Source organism: Triplophysa rosa, linkage group LG7 (genome assembly GCF_024868665.1).
Source record: "Triplophysa rosa linkage group LG7, Trosa_1v2, whole genome shotgun sequence".
Classification (NCBI taxonomy): Eukaryota; Metazoa; Chordata; class Actinopteri; order Cypriniformes; family Nemacheilidae; genus Triplophysa; species Triplophysa rosa.
This window is the reverse complement of record NC_079896.1, coordinates 22,779,882-22,807,855: the sequence shown is the minus strand read 5'-3', so window position 1 is coordinate 22,807,855 and position 27,974 is coordinate 22,779,882. Positions and strand designations below refer to the sequence as shown.

Sequence of the window (27,974 nt, the reverse complement as noted above, 5' to 3'; positions counted from 1 at the left end):
CACGTCCTGCACCTCTGGTTTCAACCAACCAACACACACCAAAATAAATAAATAAAATAAGCTTTATTACTAAGTCCATTAGTAAGCCACAGGCATAATGCATGATAATATAAAAGGCATGTGATAGTCTTACAGTACAGAGAATAAGGACTTTTTAAACTTCTGTTGATTTACCCATGATGTTTCTCCCTTGAACCTGAGACGAACAAAGATAAAATTCATAATATATCAAAAAGCATTTTAAACACTTAATAATAGTGTCTGTAATATTGCACTCTACTGAAATAATGTAAAAACAGATATGTGTAGGCCTCATACTTTAGAGCATGGCTGGATCGGTGGGTTGGTAGGTTTCCTGTTGCTTTCCTGTTTGTGGGCACTTAATTGTTTCACACCAACGACTGGCACCTCAGATGGGCCGTGTTCACCGCATCCACCAATCACAGAATGGGAGCTGTGGCCTGAACTGCTGAAGCAACTTACACTCTCACCCGACGATTCAGAACTGTCCACTGTAACAAACGCACACAACAAAGGGTGCAATTAGCAAAACATTTACTTACTAAAAATAATGAAGCATGGAAATTAAAATTAGTTTTAGTCTGGATCCGTGTTTTTGCATTGAAGACAGTTAGCAGACGCTAAACGTGTAATTTGGAACGCTGTCCGCGTAATTTTTCTAACTTTCTTTTTGGACTCTGACACAGATGTGCTCACTGAACTAAAGAGCATCAGAAAGATTTCAATTTTCTGTACAATTAAAAAATTAACAACCATCAAGTTTGGAAAGACCTTAGTATGATTAATAATGACAGAATTTTTCCTTTTTTGGGTAAATGAGCATGTACAGGTGTTGAGATGAGACCATCCCAAATGAGAAATTACATCTGATCTTGTATGAACATACCAAGTACACTCTGGTTTCCACTATCCTGATCCAAATTCTCTTCCTCCAGGATTCCCGAGGTTCCACGTCCAAACCGGACAACATCTCTACTGGTGGGACCTATCAGATGTCCCACAGGAGAGCCCCACCCAGAAGAAGATGATGAATGGCTACCAGAGGATGACGTACAGCTGGCCGAACCAGTAGAATTCAAGCGAAGGACAGGAAAGCCGCCTAAGGTGTCCAAGGAAATAAAACAAATATCAATTTTACATTTCAATTTGAGTTAAATAAGATTCCTCATGGATTAAACACTGCAATTGCACGTGTTTTACCTCGTCCTGTTAAAGCACAGTTGATGGCTCTGTCGTTGATGGCCATCTCGCTCGGCGTGATGTCCATGAAGGGTTTATGACCGATGCCCATGAACACTCTCTCCTGCATGCGGATTTCTGTGTGAAGACCATCACAGACCTTCAGGACATTTGACATCAGCAGACCACTGTGTTTATTACTGTAACAGCACTAAATCTTGTAATCATATTGCTTGTTACAAGGTAATCCATTTGGAAAGCAGGAGTGTTAATTTGGCATCTGACGTTGTACTGTATGTGTGATACGAAAGAGCAAATAATTCTAAGGAAAGAAAGATTAACATGAAACTGCGAGCATTTACTGGAAGCGTTCATGTGTCATGCAAAAGGAGTGAGAAATGAATGCTTCTGTGAAAAAAGACAAGGCAATAATTTATTTCCCCACACTCCTTATCACATTCCTCTGCATCACATTACCTGCTAACTCTCACAAAAATTATAACAACCACTAAACACTGTGGAATGAAACAGGCTTCAACTGCTATGCGAATGTGGCCAGAGCGATTCTGTTTCATGATAAGACAGTATGAAAAAGTTTGCTTGCCTCTGTTGTGTATTGCTTGTTCCCAGAGAATTCTCTCTAAGTCTCTAGTCCAATTCTCCTTCACTTCTCGACTTGGTGCCTGAAGTACGTATGTGTCCTGTGACTTCCTTCTTCGAAACCAGATCTCAAAACACAGCCCACTGTCACCAAAATTATGGGTCATGCCAATGTCCGATGTCTGAGACAAAAGAGATGGACAAGAATACAGTTGCATCACCACCGAAAAAGAAATAAGTATTATTATCAAAATTACGTTTTTTTAAGCTAAGATGAAAATATGCGTAGCCATCAATGTTTTGACTAACGGTTTATATAGAGTGTTATGTCAGCAGTGGTTTACCTTGAAGGACTGTTTGTAGATGTACGTGTCATTCCCCACATCCGTTTTCCTAGTTTTGCTGAAGAGTATGAGATCTCGAAAGAGAAAGATGTGACGGTGACATTTTTTCTTCCTGAAGGTCAAGAGGAATGCGTCTTGACGAATCAGCTGTCCTTGTTCCTTCAGATTCACCTGTACAGCCAAAATCATTTTTTTACAACAATATATTATTCAGACATCTATAACAACTATTTGCTTGAATTTTTAAGATCTCCAAAACTGGGCCAAGTTAAAATGCATGTAAAGTAAATTGCAGCAAATCTTGTTTTATGCTTAAAGCTTTTTTATGATAGTTAAAGTATATTCATTAGGCTCTCGTGTGCATTCGTCTTTGTCTACTACTTGGAGGCCTTTAGGAAGCAGCTAGACGCTCACATAATTGTGCATTGTATTTTTCCTTGGTTCTCCCACGGCGCTGTACATTCATGCTTGCAGGTCACTCAGTCATAGAAGACTGTTGATAGACAATTGATCTAACAATGATTTACCCTATAGTCAATCACTTTGTGTTTCTCAATGTATATACTGTATATTTTTTCAAATAATCCATAATCTACAAGATTTTATGACAGTGCTTGTTTCTCTTTCAAAGAACAGTTTGCCACTTACTGTATGTGCGGGTGGAGAAAGTGTACTTCATCTATAATTCTCACCACCCCCTGAGCCTCTGCCTTTATTTTAAGACTGTGCACTTTAAAAAGTACAAAGAAATATGAAGGTATTTATCTTTGTAATTATAGTCAATGTGTGTTGTGGTCAACAACATCGGCCCACACATCTCGCCCAACTATCCTGTTCTATAAAAACATCCTCTCTCAGTCAACATAGTCTGTTACCTGTTAATATGGGCACCGAAATAGTATGATACCGGCATAACTACATGACCTACTACTAAATTTGGCAGAGCCTCACTTGTCATCATGAAAAAAAAAACGAATAATGATAACAAAATAAATTGAATAAATGAAACCTGTTCTGTGCTATAAATTTGTTTTCTGTATGATTCCAATAATTTGATCATTTTTATAGTCAAAATCGCTGAATTTGCACATTTCCTGCTCAGATAAACGGGAGAAATGCGATGTGCGGCAGCGACGAGGCGAGCCTCACCTCGGACAGCACTATCACTCACACACACACTGGGTTGATGCGTGCCATTGGCGCGTGCCTGTTGCTGTCTCTCCGTATGTCGCCAATATAATGTTTGCAGGCATGTTTATTATACACCCTCACTTTCAACAGTCTGGCTAACTACCCGTGTGTGTTTGGACATGTTTTTATATCCCCGTGGGGACCTAAACCTGAATGCACACCAACACATGGGGACTCGTGTCATATTGGGGACCAAAATTGAGGTCCCCATGGGCAAAAAGCTTATAAATTGTACAGAACAATATTTTTAAAAAATCTAAAAATGCAAAAAGTTTTCTATGATCTTTAGGTTTAAGTTTAGGGTTAGGGGATCAAATATACAATTTGTACAGTATAAAAAACATTACGCCTATGGACTGTCCCCACGGAGATAGTAAACCAGACATGCGTGTGTGTGTAAAGTATGCTGATGAGATATAAAACATAAACAGTATTCAATGTGCATGCTGGCAATTGAATAGTGAATAAGCTACTATTTTGGGCTCATATATTTGTAAATCTGACTCTAAAGGAGTAAGTGCCTCACCAGCCATGAACCCCACCACACGTCACTGGCACAGTGTAATGTCGTGTATAAATGTTTATATTGTGTGTTTATTATTACTCACATCACAGTCCTGAATGTCATCCATGGCAAGCAGATCGTTGCCGTGGCGAAGCTGGAACTGGATGATCTCTAAGGCGGTCTGTATCTCCACACGCTCGTGGCCTGTGTGTGGCCCGCCATCGCATTCCCGAAGCATGTCCTGCAGCAACAGGCTATATTTACTGATGCGCTGCACCGGCTTCAAGAGATATGATGACAGATCCATCTTATCTCCCAGCAGCTGCTGTTTTTCCTGAAATTGAGTCAAAGACAACAAATATTAGGTGAAGAAACACCTCACACAGTAAAGCACTTGAATGTGATCTGTGCATGCAATACGTACAAAGACCCCAAAATGCATAGTATCGCTAATATTTATCTTCTGGAAGACTTTTCTATAATACAATATTTTTTAATATTCCTCATGCTACGACTATACTGTACATATTTACATACAAATACTTTTTTCTTACTGTATACATTCATTAACATTAAGGAGAATTTACATTTCTTAAGGTCTCATGTTCTATTAAGGAAAATATGGATAACTGTAGACAAATAAGAATAAGGTAGTAATAAAGAAGTCACCTTGAAGAACTCTTTTGCATGACTGATGAGCAGTTCCTCCGAGCGAGGTTTGTTCTTGCTGTATAAAGCGTAGAGGCCAAAGTTTTCTTTCTGATTTGAGAAACATAAGGTTAGAATCACCGACTGGAAAACAGATATGTTATCATGTATGTGTATGCCTTTATCTGTAACGTTTTGAACATCGTCATGTCGACGCACCACAAAAATCTTACCCAGATTGTTATCTACTGTAGATGGGTACTGGCCTGGGTATCATTTTGTTTGTAGTGGTGCCACTACATAAAGTTAATTTTGTATCAAATTTCATATGAAGCCACCTTTGACTAAGATATATACTACATATATTGTGCTAGTGTAGACGTATGATGGGTCGTGCTTAAAGCTCTCACGTGTTTTAAAAAGCAGCGTCCCACACCGAAGGGCTCTTGCAGACAGATCTCCAGCTCTTTAAGAAAGTGATGCTGGTGGAAATCCCGCAGTTTCTCCAAGTTTCCAAAGATGCTTCCTCGCTGTCCTCGCAGGTCCTGAGGAACGTCAGGACGCTCTAGCTCGGGCATGTAGTGCTCTACGACGTACCACAACGCTCTCACATACTCCCTCTCCGTTTTGAGCAACTCCTCAATGATGAGCCTCAGTTTTCTGCCAGGAGGCAAAAAGAAAAATTAAGCACATGCATCATTGTTACTGTTAGACATTTTTGTATGAAAGAACATTTTGATAAAGTGATCAGACTGTCTTGTCAAGACATTTAACGACATTTAACATGTTTTATGTAAGGGATAATGTACAGGCAGCCGATTGTTATCGCAGAAATAAGCCCCGACAGTGTGATCAGGACCCGATGCGAAGCTCTAACTACACGGCTACTTGCCACATGAGAAAAAAACTGGACATGAAATGTGAATTTGAAATATTTTATTAGCTCATTTTTACCGAACGTTGACCTTCCGTGAGGAAAAGCCGTTTACTTTCGGTTTTAAGGTAAGAAACGGCGTTCAAATGTCACGAACAGGCAATTTGGTTTAATCGTTTGTATATAATGTCATATATGTTATTAAAAGACATATTTATATTTAATTTGACAAAAAAAACCTGTCAAAATGATTTGCTGCATCTGGGTTACCGTGTGTTATTAGTTTTGAGAGGTTGTTATCTGGGAATAACGAACCTGCAAATGTCGCGACTGGCCAATCAGAATCAAGCATTCCAACGAGCCGTGTAATAAAAATACTCTATAGTATGTGGGGAAATTATTGATTGTTTCCGTTTTTTCCGAAATTATGATAAATCAACTTCAAAAACGACTTTCTTCCGAACAGCACAAAAAAGATATTCGAAGAATGGCACCCATTCACTTGCATTGGTTTTGTGTCCATACAATAGAAGTAAATAGGTGCCGGCGCTGTTTGGTCTTCTTTTGTGTTCTGTGGAAGAAAGAAAGTCAGGAAATGATAATAGGTCCTCCATGGTTTCTAATAGGTCCTCCATGTTTTAACATACTGTAGTCTGTTAAAACAATCTAAACAAAGTTAGAGAAATGCAGATTCTACTGTAAATTCGACATCAAATCCAATATTTGATTTCAGTCAGGATGCTGACTTAGAATAAACTAGCTGCCTATTTAGGCAAGAAGGCAACTCAAATGGTTTCGGAATATAGCTGCATACTAGATGGTTCTTGAAATGTACAGATTCCTTATGTGACTCACAATCCAGTACTGTTGGTTTCCAATGTAGAAGTAGGTGTAGAGATGGACTCGTCCTGCATTCTGACTGGAATGACAGAGTGTGTTGTTGGAGACATCATTGATTTGGTGTCATCGCTGAATTTATCATTTATTTTGGCTCGGTTACTTCGGCTCGGTTGAGAAACGCTAGAACAAAAGCTGTCTTGGTGAGACAGATTGGAGCTCTGTCCATCGCATGATGCTCTTTCTGCATCGCTGACTGGACTTGAAGCTCTTGGTAGGAAATCTTTTTGACAGGAATTTGTAGATGTCTGGGTCATGGGCTTAACTGTAGCGTTGTCTTTACTTGTAGAAACGCTACAGCTGGTGGATGCACAAGAGCCCTCACTACACGAGCTGACCAGTGATCGATAGCGTGCCGAGAGGTACATCTCATCGGGGCGTCCGAAGTTCCTGAGATCACCATCACTGTGAGAGTTCATCTGAGGGCACTTCCTGATTGCTGCGGTCTGTACTGTGTGATATGTGGAAACACTTCCCTCGCTTGACCTTCGGTGGAAAGGGCGACGGCTGTCTTTTAACCAGACTTTGGGTGAGCTTTGCTCTTTGAGGGGTAATGATTGTTGAAGACCTTGAACATGTTGTTTAATCGGCAAGGTGTCTTTATGTTCATCCATTTGTGTTTCTGAGTTTGATAATGTGCATTGCACTGGCTTATTTAAAAGTGCCACAGTCTCAGTATGACAGTTTCGGTTCTCTGTACGATCGCCAACTGGGTTCGTCTGGGGGTCGCCTTCCCTTTTTTCAGGAGTAGAAGTAGTAACCACATTCTGGGCCAGACTCTCCAAGTGGCCGTTAGCATGTTTGGTCGCAACATTTTCCTTTTGTGGAGATGTCGGAGGGCTCTGATTTCTATAAGAGGTCTGCAATATCTCTCGTAGCCTCTGTCTGATGTCTCGGCACTGAGCCCAGACTGCATTCCACATCCATATCCCGTCTGGGTGCCTCTCTAACAGCGCCTCTCTTTTTTCCTCAAAGTGTTGGGGTGAGAAGTCTCTGAACCTTTTCTCAAAGGCCTTTAGCACGCTGAAGCGTAGGCAGGCAGGAGAGGTCACGCTCCCCAAATACTGCATGCACTCTTTGACAAGAGATGAGGCCTGTAAAACAAACAAGATGAAAAGTGTTTCAATCAGAGATTAATCTGAGGAACACAAAACTTGAATTTTCTTATCAAAGTTTTTCTTATACTAATATAGTTTATAGAGTGACCAGTTTCTCCGTCTCCGAAAGTGCTCTGCCTCTGAAAGAACTTTCATTTTTCTTGGCTGACCTCACTGATTTTGCAACCCCTCCCATCCTATTTAGGGTGTGGAATACTTTCTCTTAAAGTACTTTTACTTAAAATGTCAACTTTCTCCAATCAATTCCCCGCCTTGCAAATTGTCTCATTAGAAATCCTGTCTTACTTGAAAAAAACGTCCCATTATGTCAGTGAAATTGGTTGCAAATTTTGCATCAGTCAATCAGCCTTTAGGGCAGGGTTGTACAAAATTCAGAATTGAATTGAGAATGACCCCTAAATTCCGATTCAATTCTTGAATTTGAATTGAGATTGCAAACAGGAAGCTGAATTGCAATTCAAATTCAAATTGCAGGAAGTAGAATTGGAATTCCATAAAATTCAAAGAAATTCACGATACATAATTAAGGTGTATTTAACAATGAAGCTTTACAGTATAATATTATATATGATTACAACATGAATTTCATACAGATATTGTTGTATGGAGTTTATGTACACAATACTTTATTATAGTAAATAGCAAATTAACATTAAAAACATACTCTATAAAACAGATAATTAAAATTGTATTAACTTTCAAATTGTGGAAAATGATAGATATAGCACTTCATTTCCCAGAATACCTTGCTGTATCCAAGTCTTCAAAATGGTTGACCAAACATTTAGGACATGTTGGACTGAGACATGCAATCAAAGATGCAAAGTTGACTGGGAACAAGAAGTTTGTGTCCACCTTACAAACCTCACTTGAGGGACGACTAGTCAAATTTGAGGACATGAAATGCTTTCAGATGGCTGCAACGCTTTAGCCAAGATATAAACTAGACTGGTGTAATGGTGAAGAACAGATCATAATCAAAAATCTCCTGGCTGCAAAAGTTGAGTCTGTCTGTCCAAAAGTCAGTGCCACCTCTGACATTAGTACTCAAACAAGGAAACGCCCCAGACTCTTTTCCTACATGGAGACTCAAACAACTGCTGTCCCAATTGACACAGCCTCACATGAGCTCCCAGTTTACTTGAGCACGCCATGTTTGGCTGAGGATGCCGATCCTTTATTGTTCTGGAAAGAAAACCAAAACAGTTTCCCATCCTAGCTGCACTTGCATGTAAACATCTGGCCATACCTGCTTCCTCTGCACCTGTTGAGAGGATATTTAGTTTTGCAGGCAAGATATTCAGACCAGAGCGATGCCGCCTCAATGACAAAACATTTGATGAACTGTTGACCATTAGATGCAATGATGTTACCCTGTAAAGTACTTTAATAAATGATAATTGCATTTACCAAAACATTGTTTCATTTGATTACTTTGAAATGAAGATATTGCTAATTATTCAACATCAAGGGAATGTATGCTTAATGTTAGTGTCTGTACTTCTATTAGGAAGAAAAATGTATGTTAAACGTATCACATTCTCACTGATATGTGATAAGAATGAATTGCAATGAATTCAATTCCACTTCCTGTAATTCAAATTCAATTCAACATCCTGTAGGGTGGAGTCAATTCAAATTCATTCATTTAATTGAATTAAATTCTGAAATTCTGAATTTTGCACAGCCTGCTTTAGGGTAATGTTTACTGAGTTTTTAGGTTGATTTTACATTTACACCTTTGCGCGCTCACCTGTTCACAGAAACGATAGAGGTCAAGAGATGTCTCCAGCTCAGATTTACGTTCTTCAGCCCTTAAGAGGAAGCCAGTCATGTTGGTTTTGAAGCTGGTGACGGTGCAGCGAAAAGCGTCCGTTTCATGAAACTGTGTTTCTTGCCTTTTTCTCTTCACTGCCTTTATCAACAACATTCCTTTCTCCGTTTTCTCCTGGAAATCACATTGCATGTCAAGCAATATCTCAGAAATGTCTGAAATCTCATAAACTTTACCTTTAATAATTCATAACTAAAGATAGCATATTTCCAAACTATTTTCATCATCAGAAAATAAATTGGGTATTTTATTATGTCTCTGATTAATGTGCTGACCCCTTCACATAAATTCATAATGATAACACATGCTGGAGTCCACACCACTGGCTGCAAGGCATTAACTTTGTAACCCTGTGATGGGCTTTATACAGAGGGGTGATCTATTTATCTGTGTTTGCAGAACCTGTTTAAAAATGTTACTGTTTTTGCAACTGAAAAAATGCAATGACACACTTCACATGAGTCTCATTCGAGTCTGTTTACCTTTGCTTGCATCAGAACAGACTGAATATCTCTTAGTTTTTGCTCAAGTTTCGGCAGAGTTTCCTCCTTGTCAACATTGTCCTTCCATGACTGTTCCTCTGCGTTACACCAGGTCTGGATCTATAAACATTCACAATCACTGATAAAACAATTGAATTAAGTGCAGCTTAAACATTTTCCCAGCTGAAAACAGCAGAACAGCTGGTCACCACCAGGACATTTTGTTTTGGATGTAAAGTAGGACACCGTAATTGGATGCTGGTGTGCCTCTTCACCGGGCCTCTTAGGACTTTTACAATAGTAACTACATCCAAGATCATTGTATATTTTAGGCCAGTCTTATGTCAACATATACAATATAATGTACATGACTTGTGGGTATACTGTATGATCAATACCGGGTGGCCACCAGGTTGACTAGCACTACCTACAGTACGATAAACCAGCCTGGATCAACATTAAAATAAAATCTAAGCTGGCCACTTCATCCACATCCAAAGTTGATCAGAAAGATAAACAGCTGAGGAGTTTAAAATTCAGCCTCTTGTGAAACCTCGCTGAAGCCCAGCGCTGATAAAGTGATAGTTCACCCAAAAATGAAATTTCTTGTCATTTCAAACCTTTATGACTTTCTTTCTTCCGCAGAACGCAAAAGAAGATATTTTGAAGAATGTTGGTAACCGAACAGCACTGGCCCCCGTTCACTTCTATTGTACGGACACAAAACCAATGCAAGTGAATGGGGGCCAGTTAACAACATTCTGATTCAAACGATGACAGAATTTTTCTTTTTGGGTGAACTATCACTTTAAGACAGCATGTTTAGATAATACTGGCTGATTTACTCTTTAATAAACCACTTTAGCTCACAGTGTAACTTGTGTCATTTTAAGTACTTGTGTATCGTCTGTGAGCTGTGAGTATAACCTGTGCCATCATAAAAATATCGTGTCATACCCTGTTAAGCGAATCTGCCGTCTCTCTCAACAGAAGAACATGTTCGAGGTGTTGCAGGGACTGGTTCGATTTCATCACTAGTGTGTGAACGGCCTCTTCCACTTGGTTATACAGACACGTCACAGACTCCATTGAGTGCCTGAATAGAGAGATGCAAACATAAGGATGTTAAAAGCCCTCCAATGCATTTGCACTGATAGAGAGTAGCATTTATTTCTGTAAGTGCTAATAGCTTTACAAACGACAAACTCGTTGTGAATGTAGGCCATGGGGTAACCACGGGATTAACTAACAGGTGTCCAAACATTGAGAGGGTTCAGTGACCCCCTCTGGGGATGCCCATTTTAAGCCTGTTGAGAGTCAAACTAAGCAAGAATACACACCTGTAGTCTTCAGAATGAACGTATCGAGGCTCCTCCTTTCGCATCCTGGCGAGAATAGCCCCGCCCTCTCTTTGGAGAGCGACCAATCGCGTATCTTCAAGCACTATTTTCATGGAGCTTCTTTGCTCGTGGATACAGGACATCACTTCCTGTAAAATTGGTTTAGTTAGTTTAGGAGTGGCATTCAGATATTATCATCAATGAGGTAAACGCCAACACATTCTAAACATGGTTTAACATCTGTTTTATTTCATAAAATCTGTTCATTTTCTTGCATGAAGCTTTACCTGTGCAGAGTCTGTTTTTTTAAGGTCCAGTTTTTTGATTGCTGCATGCAATAATGAAGATGCCGCTTGTAGGTCGAGTTGAAAGAGGGAGAGTTTCTGAAACACACAAATACTCAACATTCAACCATCAGCTAAAGCTAGGTCCTATCCATTCAAGTGGACGCTGAATTCAGAAGGTAATCTATAGTATAGTGGAAACACCGTCATAACAGATCAAAAGGACATTAGAGGGAAGAATCTCGACTGATTTTACCTGGTGAAATTGCAGCCAGTCGTCATGACTGTAAGGGAAGTTTCCTCCGAGGTCAGAGGTCAACTGCTGTGCATCAACCACCTTATGAAGAGCCTTCAGTGATGTCACAACATCGATCTGATAGAAATGACAATGTAAGCAGGTGACTGCAGGTTTGCCATTATCTGTTAAGTGTTTAGGTACACCAGATAAATCAGTTTACCTAAGAATCAGTTTAATCAATAGACTGTTTCAGCGGCAACAACATAAACAAACATTATGGGTAGGGATGTAACGATTCACCGTGAGCCGGTTGAAAATCGGTTATAATGAGTGACGATTCAAATCGGTTGAGGCTTGAACTGAATCGCAATACATTTTTTGAACAGCAGGGCCGCTATTTTCACTGCAAACCTAAACGTTGATGCTGATATTTCTTAAATGCAAAAAAATCCAAGAAAAGCTCAGACAGTATTAGTTTGTTTATATTAAAGAGACTTTTTCTATTATTAATTTGTTATAAAATCGCAGTTTAGTTTTGTTATTTGAAATAAAACATTATTTTATTATGCAAAGAAACGTGAAGCATTTAAGAAATAATGCAAGGGAAGTTGTTCATTTCTAATTTGTTTCAACTCATTTTTTAAAAATAAATCGTGAGTAAATCGTGAATAAATCGCATCGTGAGATCAGAATCGTGAATCGCATGGCATCGCATCGTGAGCTGAGTGAATCGTTACATCCCTAATTATGGGGCCTAAACGTAACTTCCTGTAGACCTCCGCAAAGAATCAACAACTGCTGAGTAGTCTTTAATGTAATTTAATACAATTAATAACAATAAAATATTAATAAGATTTAATATTACTAATTACTAAATATAAATAAATGGTTATATTATAACCAAACATAGACCGGAAGTTAACGTGTAATATTACAAACAACTTTTTTAAATAAACAGCCATTTCAAGTGCATTTAACACATTTCAATAAAAAAATCAAAAATCCGAATAAAATGTGTGTTTTAATAGCATTCACACCTCAATGTGAACATTAACAATGTACCTCAGCTAACCTGTTTAACAAGTTAACGTTACCTCAGGACAGTTATCCAGTGCACAACGTTAACTAATCCATAGATATTTATAAACAAAATGTTAGCTAATTAGCTCAAAACTGTGCAGACCACAAAATCAGCGGAAGTAAAGAGTATTGCGGTGCAAATGATGCAAACAGTGCCAAAATAAGTTCATCTCGTTTATTCTTCTCAGTATGAAAGACTAAAAACGCTATTAATATAAGTGCTGCTACTAGCAAAAAACTGAGATGGGCAAAAAAAACCTTTCGTTCACTTTAAAGACTCAGTTCAGAACAGCGAGTCGCCACCAGCATGAACAAGAAAGATTCGTTCGTTTACTTAAAAAGACTCATTCAGAATTTCAGAACAGAAAGTCGAAGCAGCTTCAGAGTGTATACAGTGTCTGATTCTGAACTCGGGTGATATCAGATAGTTAAATAGAGGAGCTGGCGTGGTCGACGGGACTCCACGCAGGAGAAATTGTGAGTCAATATGAGCGTGTTTTGGGTGTGATGATTACCTGTAAACCAGGATGTCTTTCGGGTCGAGGATTCACGTCTTTCTCAACAAGCATAACAATAGTGTGTACTGCATGAAGGGCCTGTTCCTATACACACAAAGTCACACAAAGGTCAGTTTGTGAATGATCCACCAAATAACGGGCTACTTTTAATCATTCTTATAAAATCAACTACAATTTTCTGTTACAGAATATATAAGTACAAACAAGAACATGTGTAAACATGTATACAACAACAATGGTGCAAACAGTAAAATAACATAGATTTACGTATAGAAGAAAAACAATATTAAATATAAATAAATAAAAAATCTTGGTGTGTATAAATCTATGCACGTCACGCAGCCTACGTATTTCCGGTGAAATTCTGGGAAAACGGGTAAATAAAGCAGTACATTTTCATTATATCATTTAAATACTTTTTAAATTGTGAATTTATTTCCTTCTACTCAACAATCTTCTGTGTGTACATCTTTTATGTTTGAAAAGTTGCTTTATTGCCTCCCTTTGACCATTGTGAGCATATGCATGCAAATATATTGTTCATCTTGTGTATTTTCCTAATGTATTGTGGAAAATAGGGGTATTGTATTTTAATTTGTATTGGTTTGGCAGGCATGTCCTCACCTGAACCAAGAGCAGAGATTTATAAAAGACAGAGGGCAGTGGAGATTTCCTGCTGTCAATCACAACGGTCAGTCCCAGATCTCTGACCTCCATCCTACATAAACACACACTGTATTTAAGACCGTGCATGATTTTGAAATTAATTCATTTGAATGTAAAAAATGCTTAAGAGCTATTTTTATTTGAATTTTTACTGTATATTTTATATGCTACCTGGAACTGAATTTATATTTAAATCAGATTTCTAAAGTTCTAAAAATTCAAAAAAATAGTGTGTAACTCAAATACACTCCGTGTATAATCCCATTCATACTGAATTTCTCAATTACTCATGCAGCTACTGCCCTCTTGTGGTGAAAGTGCAGACATCTCTCATGTGTTTGGTACCTGGGTACGGAGTGCAGGTAGAGCAGCAGTCTGCAGAGGTCCAGAGGAGAGTGCTGGGCCGATGCCCACCCTGTCCGTCCCCCGTATACCTCCACCACAGCTCGACCAGCTCTGTCACGACTCCCTGATGTTGGTAAGAGGACAGACATTAGTTTTGTTGTGTTGTGTCATTTTACCAATGAAAAAGCAGAGTCCACAGCAGATTTAATTAGGAATGTTCTTTATTTTCCGTAATGAGATAACAAAGTGCTGCATTCTGATTACTAAAGGTGCGGTCAGTACTTCAGTATTTTGACTATATTCATAATAGAAGAGTGCAATATGGATTGCATACTGCCTAGTACTGCTCGAAAATAGCATGTGCAACATATTCTATATAATATACATTATTCACATAATCTCATCACTTTGCATTTGAGTTGCATAATCTTTTTTACATTTTTAATACATTTTTGTGTAATTTGTGTGAACTACCTTTTGGCAGTCTGAGAAAAGAGGCTTTAATCACATTCTAAATTAAAGGTTGACTACATTGCATTGTGGGATATAGTATTTCCCTGCATCATGCTTTGTTGTGTACTTCACATTTTTGTTAAATTTTCTGCCTAAGAAAGTTTTTTTGACTGCTGTGGCCTCCCACTGAGTTCGAATTATTGTGTATGTTCATTTTTGTTCTACATTTTGTATACCAGTCCCGACTTGAATCCATGATTTTACTCATCAAATTACAGTTGTAAATGAACAGTAGGCATACCTGGCAAACAGATCATTCCTAGCTGTAGAAGATTCTTGATTGTGGGGTGTTGGGAATAGAGAGTTGCCTGCCCTGCGCTCTCAGTCCGGCTCATCTGGAGCTGGTCATTGTTGATGTCCTGGAGCTCTGCTCCGTTGCCAACTGGAGTTCCAAGTTTCCCAGATAAGGAAACTTTTTAAAAACATAAATAATCATCATACTGATTTATTTTTTTGTATCTAGATTTTTGTATTTCTAGATTTCCTGTGGCTCAGTGGTTAGAGCACGGCACTAGCAATGCCAAGGTCATGGGTTTGATCCCAGGGGATTGCACATAGTCAGAAACAAATGTATAATACAATGCAATGTGAGTCGCTTTGGATAAAAGCGTCTGCCAAATGCATAAATGTAAATGTATAAATGTACTGTAGTTTGGCAACAAATCCAAGCCTTGTTATTGTTTCTTGGGTTCAAGACAACATTTAACAGCTAGATGGTGCTACTGAAGTACATTTTTCCCTTTCCAAAAAAACCTTTTTATCTGAAGCAATGGCCCTCCTCTTCCCATTCAAAAAGACATGAAACAGCTCCCCATAAACGGTGGGGGGTGTAGTTATTTTTGTACTCTGGCACTTGGTTGTAATGAATGCCTTCGTTCTGTTCTGCAAAAAAGGGAAGATCAGATGAAGGGCTTCAGAAATTCCCCATGTGGAACGCCTCGCATGCTGTTGACCTTTGACCCGTGTCACACTGCACTCTTTCAAGATGACCTTACAGATGGGTATATTTTCCTCCCAGCAGAGGAAAAGGGTCAAGGTTGTCTGTAAATATGCCGAAATGCCTTGTTGCGCTGGTTGTGAGCATGCAAAATGACATAGTGAGGATTCTAATGGCAGACAGCTACTAGACTCGAGACAGGGCTTCATATTAATGACTAAGGATTGTTGTTTTTACAGACAACTGTTCACAAGGGACTGTGCTTTTGATTTAGGAAAAACAATCTAGAGGAGTTACTTTGTGTGTTCTTTCAAAAGCAAAATTAGATTTGACGAAAGAAAAACATCTGTATGCAATCAGTTGTTATAAACAGAAAGGGACTACAGAAGGATTTTTCTGTGTGTTTGCTGTAAATGCTTGTGACATCTCATAACAAATTACAACCAGAAATTCATATCTCAAAAAATCCCACTCACCCTTTCGTTCGTGTCGTCTGGTTAATTTCGGGGACACTAAATTAGCAGTGTGTTTTATTCCCTGGATTATAGATACAGTCGGGATGATCCCTGGATAGACGTCACTGTGGCTTCTGTTATTCACCTTGTGTGACTGCATGAACTCTCGGGCTGTTTCTGAGACGGATGAAGAAGAGCGGAATTTTGGCCGGCTTTTACCTGCCACTTTCAGCACCTGTGCAGGTGAATCCAGGTCTCTTCCGCGCTGTCTGTCATCACTGGGGATTTTGTAATCCGATGGACTGTTCTCATTTTGAAAATGGATCTGACTGCATTGATGCTGAAATAACAGGGATGTTTGTTCGGAGTTCTGCGTGAGCTGGTTTTGCTGAATGACATTGAGTCGCCGCAAACACAGATCTTGTCTGAGGCCGCTGTGGTCGGGTAATGCCCTTAGCCCCATTTTAGGCAAGTGTTGGGTTTTGGCATGCTTCTGACCGCCGACCCGCACCTGAAACTGATCTTGTCTGATGGAGTCGTTGAGACAGTGGAGTCTTTTGTCAGGTAATGCTTTATTTCCCACTGCAGTCTCGTGAAGATCATGTGACTTGTGGTGTTTTTCTTGGGCCGTGTCTGGGCTCTGTTGTGATGTACACTGCTCAGGAGAGTTCTCCATTGACCTACGGCCATGAGGTATGCTCTCACTTGGCCGGGTTGACTTCTGACAGACGATTGTTGGACTTTGCTCTACTTGGGCTGATTTCTCAAAGCACTGTATTGGGATTTTGTCTGTTTGGTTTGGTGTCTGGCCAGACATGCTGCTTGGATGTTGGAGGCTAACTCCATATCTCTCACAGCTTGGCTCAGCCTTGGCTACGTGTGGCTTTGATTCATCCACGGGACGGAGCATACTTGCTCTCTCAAAATGTACAGGGTTTCGTAGAGCTGCCATGTAGGACTGTCGATACCTGCATTTGGATTCTAGATTGTTCTGCATGCTCTCCGATGGCTGTTTGGGTTGCAAGTATGGGTTACTGTTCTTATCCAAGACGCTGAAGTGCTCATCACACAGGTTGCTTTTTGCTTCAGGCTGAGCGGTCCTGACCAGCTTGAAGCTTAGTGGTTGTGTTGGCATTGCTATTTTGTTGAGGGTCTGTTTCTCCTTTGTGAACTCCAGCAAGTCCACATATTCCCCTTCCAGCTCTCGGTCGTGCCTGCTGTCCCAGGTGTTGGGAGAGACCCAACCAACCGGTTTTCCAGCAAAACTGCTGATTGGGTTTCCATGCTCAACCTTAACCAATCTGGTGCCGCCCTCCACCAGCTGAACCGAAACAACCATCCCATCTTCGGCAGGAAGGATCCTGGTTTCCATCTCAAGTTGTAGGAGATCTGCAGGTAACTGTGCCACGTATTCAGATATCTTAGTCTGAAGATCATCCACTTTGAGAGTTGCCGTCGTGCAAGATGTTGTTTCAGCCCAGATATTAGCTTTGGGTCTGTCAAGAAATTCCGGGTTGGCGATTTCAGTCCAAGGGACCTTCACAACCCCCCGGTCGGAAGATAGCACACACTGATGTAGAGGTTTACCATGACGGCCCTCGTTTATTTCTCTTAACCAAGACTTGGTGAAAATGCTCGGGTAGGATGTCTCGGGTATTGGTATCCCCTCGACTTCGGGACCCTGCGGCACTCTGGAGCCTGCTTGAAGTACCAGATTGTCCTGCCCCAGGAGGTCTTCCTGCACAAGAAGACTTTTGAAGACGATTCGGGCTGACTGATCTCCAAAAGGCTCCACCTGCAGGTAGAAATCTCCAGGCCGGAGCAGTAAAGGGTTGATAGGGGCAAGTTGAACCACCACACGATCACTTAGGCACAACGGCCAACCCTCACACCGAAAGAGGACATCAGAGTATGCAGCCTAGTTGAGAAGAGAAAGAAGAGAAAGCAAAAAGATGTGTAAAGGGTTTTATGACTGCCAGATTCTTAAAGGCTCATAACTTTTCAATGACGTTGGTGAGATTGACTTTATTGATGCCATTTATTGGCTTGGACACAAACATTCTTGAATCTCCTTCAGATGAATCTGCCTCAGAAGGGCTTTGATCTTTCTGAAAATAAAGCAGAATCCTTGTCTAGTGGACAAGAAAAGGTAGCATGTGGGAGCTGTACCATACAAATCCCCATGGATGAAAGGACTGCGCAGGAAACTGCTTTCATTTTGCAGTGAACCTCACTTTATTCTTTAAACGTTAGTTCACGTCAAAATCATTTACACACTGCCATGTTATTCTAAAATCATTTGACTTTTTTCTTCTGTGTAACACAGATGAGGAAATTCTGAAGAATTGTACTGTTTTTAATAATTGGAGCATATAGTGAGCACAGCCTGTCAAGTTTGAACAGGACAGAAAAGCACCACACTGTAAATGACCGTAACAGTAGTCCACAGAACTTGTGGGCTGTACGTCAAGTCTTATAAAATCTTGAGTTTTAATTGAGGAAGTGGCTGAAATTGAAATGGTGTTTTACTAAAAAAACTCTCTCCGCAACCCTCATATTTCAATTGCAGTCTTTTAGACTTGGGAATACAGGACTCAAATGTTGCCTGCTTTTGAGATAGTTTCTGAAATATCACAATATTTGTTTATGGTCTGACTGTTTGCTCTATTATTACTGTAACATTCTTCAAAATTTGTGTTCGGGGGAAAAAAGTCATGTGGGTTTGGAGGGTTTAAATAATGACAAAATGTTCATTTCAGGTTGAACTGTTCCTTTTATTTGCAAAATAAGAATGTTTGCTTCATAGGCTTTTCATCAACTATGAATTGTTTGGTGTTACTGTCAGATATCAGATCTTAAGCACTGATGTTGTGTTCTGCTGAGTATGTTGTACTCACACACGCAGCTTGCTGTACACTCTCTAAGATGTGTTTGGCTGGGATGAGAAAGTCCAGCAGGCACTGCAGCGCATCTCCATGGTAACGTTCCTCAATGGTGCGAAAGAGTTGGCTGAGAACAGTGGGAGCAGTGGCCTCAAAGGGCGGGTAAAGGGCCGACAGCGTGCTCTGAATGGACCACTCCAGAGATGACGGGTTCTGATGGGAAGAGAACAAGAGTGAGAGAGATTTATTTTAGGGCTGTCAATCGATTAAAACTTTACCTCAAATAATGGAGACAACTGCAAAATGTTAACAGATCCTAACTTATTATGATCTACAGCAAGCTAGCTTTGAAATATAAAAAGGTGGAAAGATCCAGCCCTCTTTTCAGAGCTCTCCCCAAGCCACGCCTCCTCATGTCAATGACTTTCATTTACCCATGAGACATTACAGTAAAACACTGCAACAATAATTATTGTGTGTAATTTATGTGTTTAGCAGGGCATGCAGAGTAATGCAAATACATAGGTTGACAGGTCAGACCTAGAATTAGAATTAGAATTTTAAAGTTTTACTTAATTAATATTGCATATCGGAATTTATAGTCTGTTATATTTGACCTGTGCTTCTCTCTCCTTTATCTTAAATGTGTGCTCTCATTGTGAGTGTGTGTGTGTGTGTGTGCGTGTCTGTGTGTGTGCGCGTGTGTGTGTGTCTGTGTGTGTGTGTGTGTTCATGTTTGTATATCCCGGTGGGGACCTAAACCTGAATACACACCAACACATGGGGACTCGTGTCACCGTGGGGACCAAAATTGAGGTCCCCAGGGGCAAAAAAGCTAATAAATTGTTTAGGGATAGGGTTAGGGATAGGGGATAGAATATACAGTTTGTACAGTATAAAAACATTACGCCTATGGACTGTCCCCACGGGGATAGTCAACCAAAGCCGTGCGTGTGTGTGTGTGCGTGTGTGTGTGTGTGTGTGCGTGCGCGTCCGCGTCTGTGTGTTTGTGTCTATGTCTATGTGTGTTAGTACGTGTGCATATTGTGTGTGTGGAGTGTTTTGTATGTGGGTACTGTGCGTGTGTGTGTGTGCGTGTGTGTGTGCGTGCGTGCGTGTGTGTGTGCGTGTGTGTGTGTGTGTGCGTGTCCGTGTGTTTGTGTCTGTCTATGTGTGTTAGTACGTGTGCATATTGTGTGTGTGGAGTGTTTTGTATGTGGGTATGACTGTCTTCTGTGTTTTCACCTTTTTCTTGTTTTTACAAGTACAACTTTAATTGTTTTGCTTATAGTCAATATGTCTTATGTACAGCTGCTTTGTAACAATGAAAATTGTAAAAAGCGCTATATAAATAAAGTTGAGTTGAGACCGGATGCAGTGGTTGTACGGATTTTACAATCCTGAGACTTCTACGGAAGATATACTGTATAATTTCATATTTGGACCGTTTTAATTATTGATTGTTATCAGGATGTGAAGATGCTCAACAAAAATATTTATGAAATACATTGCTTACCCTAGGTTTTAGTGATTTTTTGGCGCACATTTTTACATTTAATTTCTTATACTAAATGATTGTGTTCAAAGGACAGCAATCATTTGTGAATTTGTTGCTCTATTCTTGTTACAAATATCCAGGGTTACATCTCAGGACACATTATACTCCAGGCATTATTTTTATAAACGCCCTGAATCCTTTGTTTGAAGAAGTGAAATGAGGCTGTTGTCAACTGCCCGAGGCCAAACCTTTTCATAACTTCAACCCCTCCTAAATCTCACTTGCAAAGCCCAAGAGCGAGACAATGAAGTTTTTGGCCTCATGAAATAGATCTGTTCTGTCGTCCATCTGAAGGAAATATGGGCTCTTTAAAGTATGTTTGTCCAAGATACACTTCATTTGAGATGGCTCATGCGGGGGAGATCTGTCTCATTAGACAAGTAAAACAAAAGAGAACAAAGAAAACTGGGTCTGAACCAGCCCGGCGCTGAGAGAGGGGTCACGAATGTTTACGTACAGAACATGTGTGCATAATCCAGAAACATGGAATTTGTAGGATTACTGCCGATACACTGGTGATTCTCATATTTGCTCTCCAAAATATTTATCATGCATGTATTTCAGCTAGCTCATGAAAATGTTGAGTTCAGGTTTCAAGTGTTCGACTTGGAATGATTTGCAAAGCAGATGTATAGGAAGATCAAGACTGGGAGTGTTGCGTGGAAAATGAATGAAAGCTCCAGTCTGAGAAAACCTGTTCAAGGGTGAATAAAACACTGCCACAGGTCAGAGTTTAAGACTGTTAGACTGAATGTTTAAAATGATCTTTATACAGCGCAGTGAAATGATTAACCATGAAAAGAAACGAATCCTTTAAATCCTGATAAGTACTTTGTGGGTTTTTTTTTTTTTAGCTGTGAGCTCAACAGACTTCTGGTTAGGATGATTACAGGACCTGTGTGGGATCTCAGACAGGAAGTTTATGTCTTCTTGAGAAGAACAACAAACAAAAACAAATCAGCTTAGCAACGCTTGGCAACCGCCCAAAATGCCATGATTCTATCACATTTTGTATGGCCAAGCACCAGACACATTTTCATCAAATCTATCTGTGGTGTAACTGACTTCATGCTGATGTTTCATGAGTTGAGGGGCCTCGTTCACCTCCAGACCCTCAGTCTGATCTCTATTGTTTTAGTCATTGAGTGACACAGACGTCAGATGTCTCATCCGAGAAGTATGCTGATGTTTATCTGCTGTCTGAGTTTGTCTGGGCTAGGCTCGCTCGCCGATTCACGGAATCCGGCGATGAATGAAAAGCGTATTGGATTATCATCTTCTTAACTTTTATGTGTATTTGTCTTTGAGCAGTATTAGTACACCACCTCCCTCAATATGTTTAATGATTAATAATTCGGTACACTGTAGACAGACACAATAGCTTTTCTGTTTAATCGTTAACTGTTATTTTTGCGTCTCATTCAGGGTGGTCCACTCTGGACGCATGCGTTACCTCGCCGGGTCCTCTGGATGAACCTCCCGAAATCTTTTCCCTTTCGGTAAACACTCCTCTTGTTCTGCCCAGATCACTTACTCAATGTGGCCCTGGGCCCGGTGCTCTGCTTACCCCCCATCCTCTTACATTACACACCCACACCTTAGTGTTCCCAACACGTCCAAGTCAAGCTTCATTTAACAAATCATCAGGATCCCAAATGAGGGATATCTGGAGCCTGGCGGTGTTCCCTTTGTCTGGAAGTTGCATTCAGGAGATTGTCAATCGCATATTTCTGGATGGTTATATAGAGCACCAAAGTCCAGCCTGGATTGAGCCTCCTGGCTGAACTTTGGAAAGTTAATTGAAAGGCTCATTTGATATCTGGAGATGTTTGTAAGTGCGTGCTTTCATGTGTGAAGACACTTTAAACATCCATCCAAAAAACAAAAAAATGTTTAACAGATGCGCCGCGATCTCACCTACAGCTTCGGCTCAGTCACTGGATTTGATGCTACGGTTTCTAACTCTGAATTAAATGTAAATATCTATTGCGGGTTATCATTTGTCAATGCGTAAGGCTGTCTGTAATTACACAGAACGAGAGAGAGAAAATGAAATTTTGCAGACCAAAGCTCAGCTGTAAGCTTTCGTTCTGAGAGATTTGATTTCATTCAGTCATGAGAATCCGACACGCTTCATAAATCATAAGTGTCATGCATGTATCAGATCTGTATGACTCTCTTTCTGCTGCAGAACACAAGTTAAATTGTTTGGAAGAAAGTTGGTAACCAAACAACACTGGCTATGATTGACATCAATTGTATGGACACAAAACCACTAAGACATTCTTCTCCTATCTTTGGTGTTCCACAGAAGAAAGAGTCATATACAGGTTTGGATGGAGAAGAAATCATAAATAGAAATTTGACCTAACACTGTCGTGGTCTGTGGAAATACGATGTGTGTATAAATATATATTGGAATTGCAAATAGTTCCAGGAAGGCACCATGCAGTGTCTAAATTGTGTGTTATGTGCACAGAATATGTCTCGACTTGTACAGTACATCTGGCACAGGACAAAAGAGCCACTTTTGGCATTTAAAAGCCTTTTCTTCAGCTCTGTTATCCCTTCAGGGCTGCACGAAGAATGCAACTGAATAAACAAATGGTCGAAGCCTGAAAAATCCATCTGCACTCCTCAGATAAACACCAATCAGATTTTAAAGCCTTTCCGAGTTTCTCATTTCAGCAGTCAAATTCCAGCAACGTCTCCGTCTTGTCCTTCCTTTCCTTGCTGTCTTTAAGACACTGTTGTCTTTGTGTCTGAGCCACTGTAGTTTTACTCCTCACAGAAGGAGTTTGGCACAATGTTCTGCATTCACAGCGTAATGGAGCATTCTCCAGCCTCTGCCCACTCTCAGCAGACAAACATCCACAACATCTGACTCGCTACGCCTTTTTTACTTCACTTGTTCACTTGTTAGGCTACACTTTTCCAAAGCTTTCTCGATTTGAAACAGGTTGAGCCATAAAGGATCTTATCATCAAGAATAATTTTTTGTTGCATAGGGTATTTGGGATGGAAATGTGGTAAAGGTTCTTGGTGTTTGAGCAGGGGTTTGGTTTGGAACCCAGGTTTTCATCATCTTGTGGTGTCCCACATGATTAATATAACATGGACTGAATAGACAAATAGGCCATTTTGGTTTTCTAAATGTCTCTTCAAATTCAAATGGTTTTCACGTTCTGTCATGGCACAACAAAAATTTGGTCTTTATTCTTCTGTGCATCTGTGTTTAGTGCAGCCTGCATGTTTTTTTCTTTACAGTGAATAGTTCTAGTGAATTGTGAATTGTTCATAGTTTTCAAGGATGAGGGCACGTCACACCACCTGTCCACGTTGGCACATTGTCTATTTTGACTAGCTTGACCAATGAATTTTCACCAGAATGCCACAGAATTTGATTGGGCGTGCCTTTGACGTCGTCAACAAAATATGTAGGAAATGTCTTTTTATTTTGCTGTCCGATGCACAATTATTGTTAGTGCATTATATTTTAATTTTTAATTACATTTACCATTTTTATTGCAGAATTTCTATCTGCGAATAGAATAGAAAAGAATAGACCTTTGTTGTCATTGTTCAGAAAACAATGGCATACTGTTTAGTAACTCTTCAGAATAGCAGCAAACATAAAACAACAATGCAAATAAACAATCTTTTATCGCTCATATTCTGCATTCTTTGTGTCTCTACAGTCTATTCATAAATTAGTCTTATACAGACACACTAAAAGTTTGCACATTTATATTCAGAACATATTTAATCTTAACACAGTCATATATCACCGTTGACACTTGCAGGTCTTGCGAACACATCTTTCTTTACGCACTGCCAACTTTATTAAACAACTCGTATATTTTCTTGACTTTCTCCCCAGTTTGCCCTGCAGATGAAACGGCGCTCTGTGGTTTCTCGCTGAGATCCAAAGACCGCAAAACTACCTCCAAATGATCCAGAATATCATATTTCATTAGAATTTGATTGAGGGTCATGGGACATATTTCCAAAATAAACTCAAAACACACAGACAGCCGTGACTCCCACCGTAACTCTTGCACACATGTACAGAATATTTCCCACATTTGAGAATTCTTTGAACGTTTTGCATTGTTTCCACCATCAGGGTGCCGATCGATCAGAAATCCACCGCAGTAAAAATGTCATCAATGTTTCCGTTATATTATTAAGACCAATTTAGGATGTTAAAATATTGTACAACTCATGAAAATATACTGCACTTTCTCTGTTTGTGTGATAACAGACAGATAACAGTGGTTTTAACAGAGTAGATGTCATCGTTGTGGGGTTAACATAACTGCAGTAGATTATGAGACCGCTAGCCATGCACCAGTTTGATGGAAAAGAAGAAAAGAAAGGAAAGAACTGACGATGTTCTTACTGTGGTTTTGGCAAATGCACTTTAAACCTGGCTTTTATGCTCTATATGATCTAAGGATACTGATCTAGAATCTGAGACACCAACTGATTGAACATCTGGATCATGTGCAACATGCTAATAAAGAGCAGAAGTGAATCAGTGCCGTCTGTGTGTGCACGACAGGAACTCGGAGGGGTCAGAGAAAACAAAATGCACATCACACACAGCTGTTGATGCTCGTCTTTAATGTGATACAGAGGCATACAAATATTTCAGCCGCCAGGTTTTTGGCAGGACGTTTTAAGACATGTCATCATAGGCCGTGTGGTTATCCTCAGTGAAAACGTGTTAGCTTTTCTGTTTCTTTTTCACTTTATGTTCTGTCCTTAATGGATCATACTCGACAGTATGCAGCTCGCCAATTTAATTAGCAGGCTACGCCAAAACAAATATGTAGAATCAAAAGCTAGTGAGCCTCATATTGCATCAAATAATTATGGTTTTACACAATGTTTTTGTGCGCCATGCATTTTATGCTGTTAGCATCATTAGCTTAGCAATATGCAAATGCAAAACTCAGACAGTAGACAGAACCCTACTAGGTTTTGAAACACGAACGTTTACAAAAAGCACCAGTTTTAACCGGTCTACACATATGTTTCCCTGAATTCCTGTTATTTTGGGACTTAAGAAATTGTTTGTCAATAATTGCACTTCTGTGGACGTCTGGTTTAAAACCTAGCATAACAGCTGCCAGGAGGTGGGTATGTGTGTGTTCTGTGGTAAGGTGTGTGTGAGTGTTGTGTGGTAATATTTGTACTTGTGTGTTTCTGGTTGTTCAAGGTCCGTCAGAGGTCGTAACGGCCCGAGCACAGCGAGAGCGTTGTTTGTGTGCGTGAATGTGAGAGTTTGGCCTAATGTTGTTTTCATCCGGCGAGTGCAGCTGTCAAGCGCACACATTAGCTGTAGTATGAAAACAAGTGTGCAGGTGTGCACTACACGGAACGCTAAACCTATCGCAGAAATATCCCAAAACTCTGTTTGCACATTCTTTAACTCCACAACTCTTTAGAGTTTCACAGGATGTTACTGTAACGTGTTGCATAATAAGAATTGCTTTTGCAAGACCAATGTACTGCACACTTTATTCTGCTGATGTACTAAAGTGGGTGTGTAAAGTGGGGATTTTTATCTCATTCACTGACTTATAGTGGTCTGGTTTAACAAAGTAGAGCGTCCGCCCCAGTCTTTGTTTTTCTTCGTTTTCTTCGAGATTTCAGAAGATTCATCAATAAAGGCTTAAATCAATCCAGACAAAAGCTGTGAACTTAAATTCCTGAGGAAATGAAATCTCGTGAAGCATTGCGAGTGATGATATAGATTTGACAGTACAATGAAACCATTGCCTCTGTAAGTTTATGGTTTTGTAAAAATCAGTATAGTTCGTATTTCCAAATGCGTTCGTTTGTTGCAAATTATTCAAACGTATACAAATCTGGAAGTGGATTGAGAGGGAGACGTGATCGTTTCATTCAAAGCGTTCCATAAGAGCGGGCGTCACTACTGAGATTGTCTGATGTTTCGTTTCCACGGTAATGAGACTTCTCTGATTGGTAGATCTCTCTTTAGGATAGTGTAGTTTATTAGTGAAGTAGGCTATAGTGAACACAATTTTGTTATATAATAAAAGTGGAAGTCATACTGGCTTCTTTAGAGCCCATGGTTCTAGATCAATACGCTGTCCTTAAAAATGAATTTCTCTTTGGCGAAAATGCATGTGGTTTTCTTTTTTTCTTTAGAAGCTTGACTGTGCCACGCTATGTATATTTTACATATGTGTGTACACCTTTTTAAGACGTGAACAAATTTTGGGTCAACGGAAATGTCAGAAAAGCCACAAATAAGATAAAACGCACCTAATCAAATAACTTGAACAACACAACAGAAAGTTTGTGGAGGCTGTCGGACCCCCAGCCGAACATCATCAGTCATTCAAACCAGACGCTTTAGAAAGAAACTGAGATGTGCTTTGGAAAGCGGGTCGCGTGCATCATGTTTAAATGTCTAAGACCACATTTAAAATCTTTTTTGCAAAACAAAGTTCTTATGTAAAGGCTTTTTCTGAGTCACTGATCAGATGTTCTGCAAGTTAATTTGTGACATTGACCATATAAACTACCATTAAAGCACACAAGTTTCTGGATAACATGGATGTTTTGCATAAACTTAGTCTGCGATAGCTCCACTATTGCTGTCATTGATACAATAGGTGGACATATGAAATGCAAAGACAGATATTCGTGTCAACCTTGTTTACATAGCCTTTAGTTATTGTCTAATCTAAACAAGTGCGTAACTGTGAGATACATGGAGACCAAGATTCCTGATCATAAGTCAGTTTTACAAGTTCTTAAGCTTTGTTCTTAGAGGTCACAATATATCTCAAACTTGAATTTCTGAAGCTGGTACAGCTTTGGTTGACCAGAACCGTTCATTCAAAGAAATTGAATGCAACATTCAATCTTAACCCTCAACATCAGTCAGCTATCAGTAGTTCAATGGGTCAGTCATGCAACGCCCACACAATATGTGATGTAAAAACCGAACAAGTTTTATTTACCATCTTGATGACAGGATCCAGTCTACTGTGCTGTCATCCTCTCTCCAACAAAACAAACTCCCGATTTACTTCTGGACAGAAACTGGCACCATTCCCTTGACTCCTTACATCCAGAGGTGCATCCAGGGCGTCTGTTGTGCTGGTATTTTTGGAATACAGTAGACGACAGTCATTGTTTAGCAAGTTATTGCAAGTTGTCTGCTGAAAACTGCTAAATGTCAAGCGCGGTGTTTTGTCTTGACTGTAAAGAGCTTTTTCAGCGTGACCGAGCGAGAGAAAGTAAAGGCTGAGAGAGGAGGAGGAGGTCTTTCTTTCAGAGGAAATCCCCCTGAAGGGTTTTCATACTTTTCTCAGTGGTAAATCAGGACCTCCCTTCACACAAACACAGGCGACGCACACACATTTGGTCTAACAAAGCGACCACTACAGCCTTCCTAAACTCTTTCATTTCCTTTAATACAGTT

At 39.9% G+C, this 27,974-nt stretch overlaps 1 protein-coding gene across 1 annotated transcript; it reads right to left on the bottom strand.

Annotated features, from left to right (window-relative positions):
* Positions 1-44: 44 nt before the first annotated feature.
* Positions 45-27,974, bottom strand: quo (quattro). Its single transcript, XM_057338454.1, has 23 exons — positions 27,511-27,974; positions 18,967-19,164; positions 16,091-17,987; positions 14,919-15,089; positions 14,165-14,288; positions 13,778-13,871; positions 13,151-13,237; positions 11,574-11,690; positions 11,321-11,416; positions 11,034-11,182; positions 10,651-10,789; positions 9,694-9,813; positions 9,131-9,325; positions 6,218-7,353; positions 4,899-5,148; positions 4,510-4,599; positions 3,944-4,174; positions 2,145-2,315; positions 1,805-1,982; positions 1,222-1,338; positions 908-1,120; positions 319-512; positions 45-196 (listed from the first exon to the last, which is right to left on the bottom strand). The coding sequence occupies exons 1-23, from the start codon at positions 27,511-27,513 to the stop codon at positions 155-157; spliced, it is 6,012 nt and encodes a 2,003-aa protein (XP_057194437.1). The 5' UTR covers positions 27,514-27,974; the 3' UTR covers positions 45-154.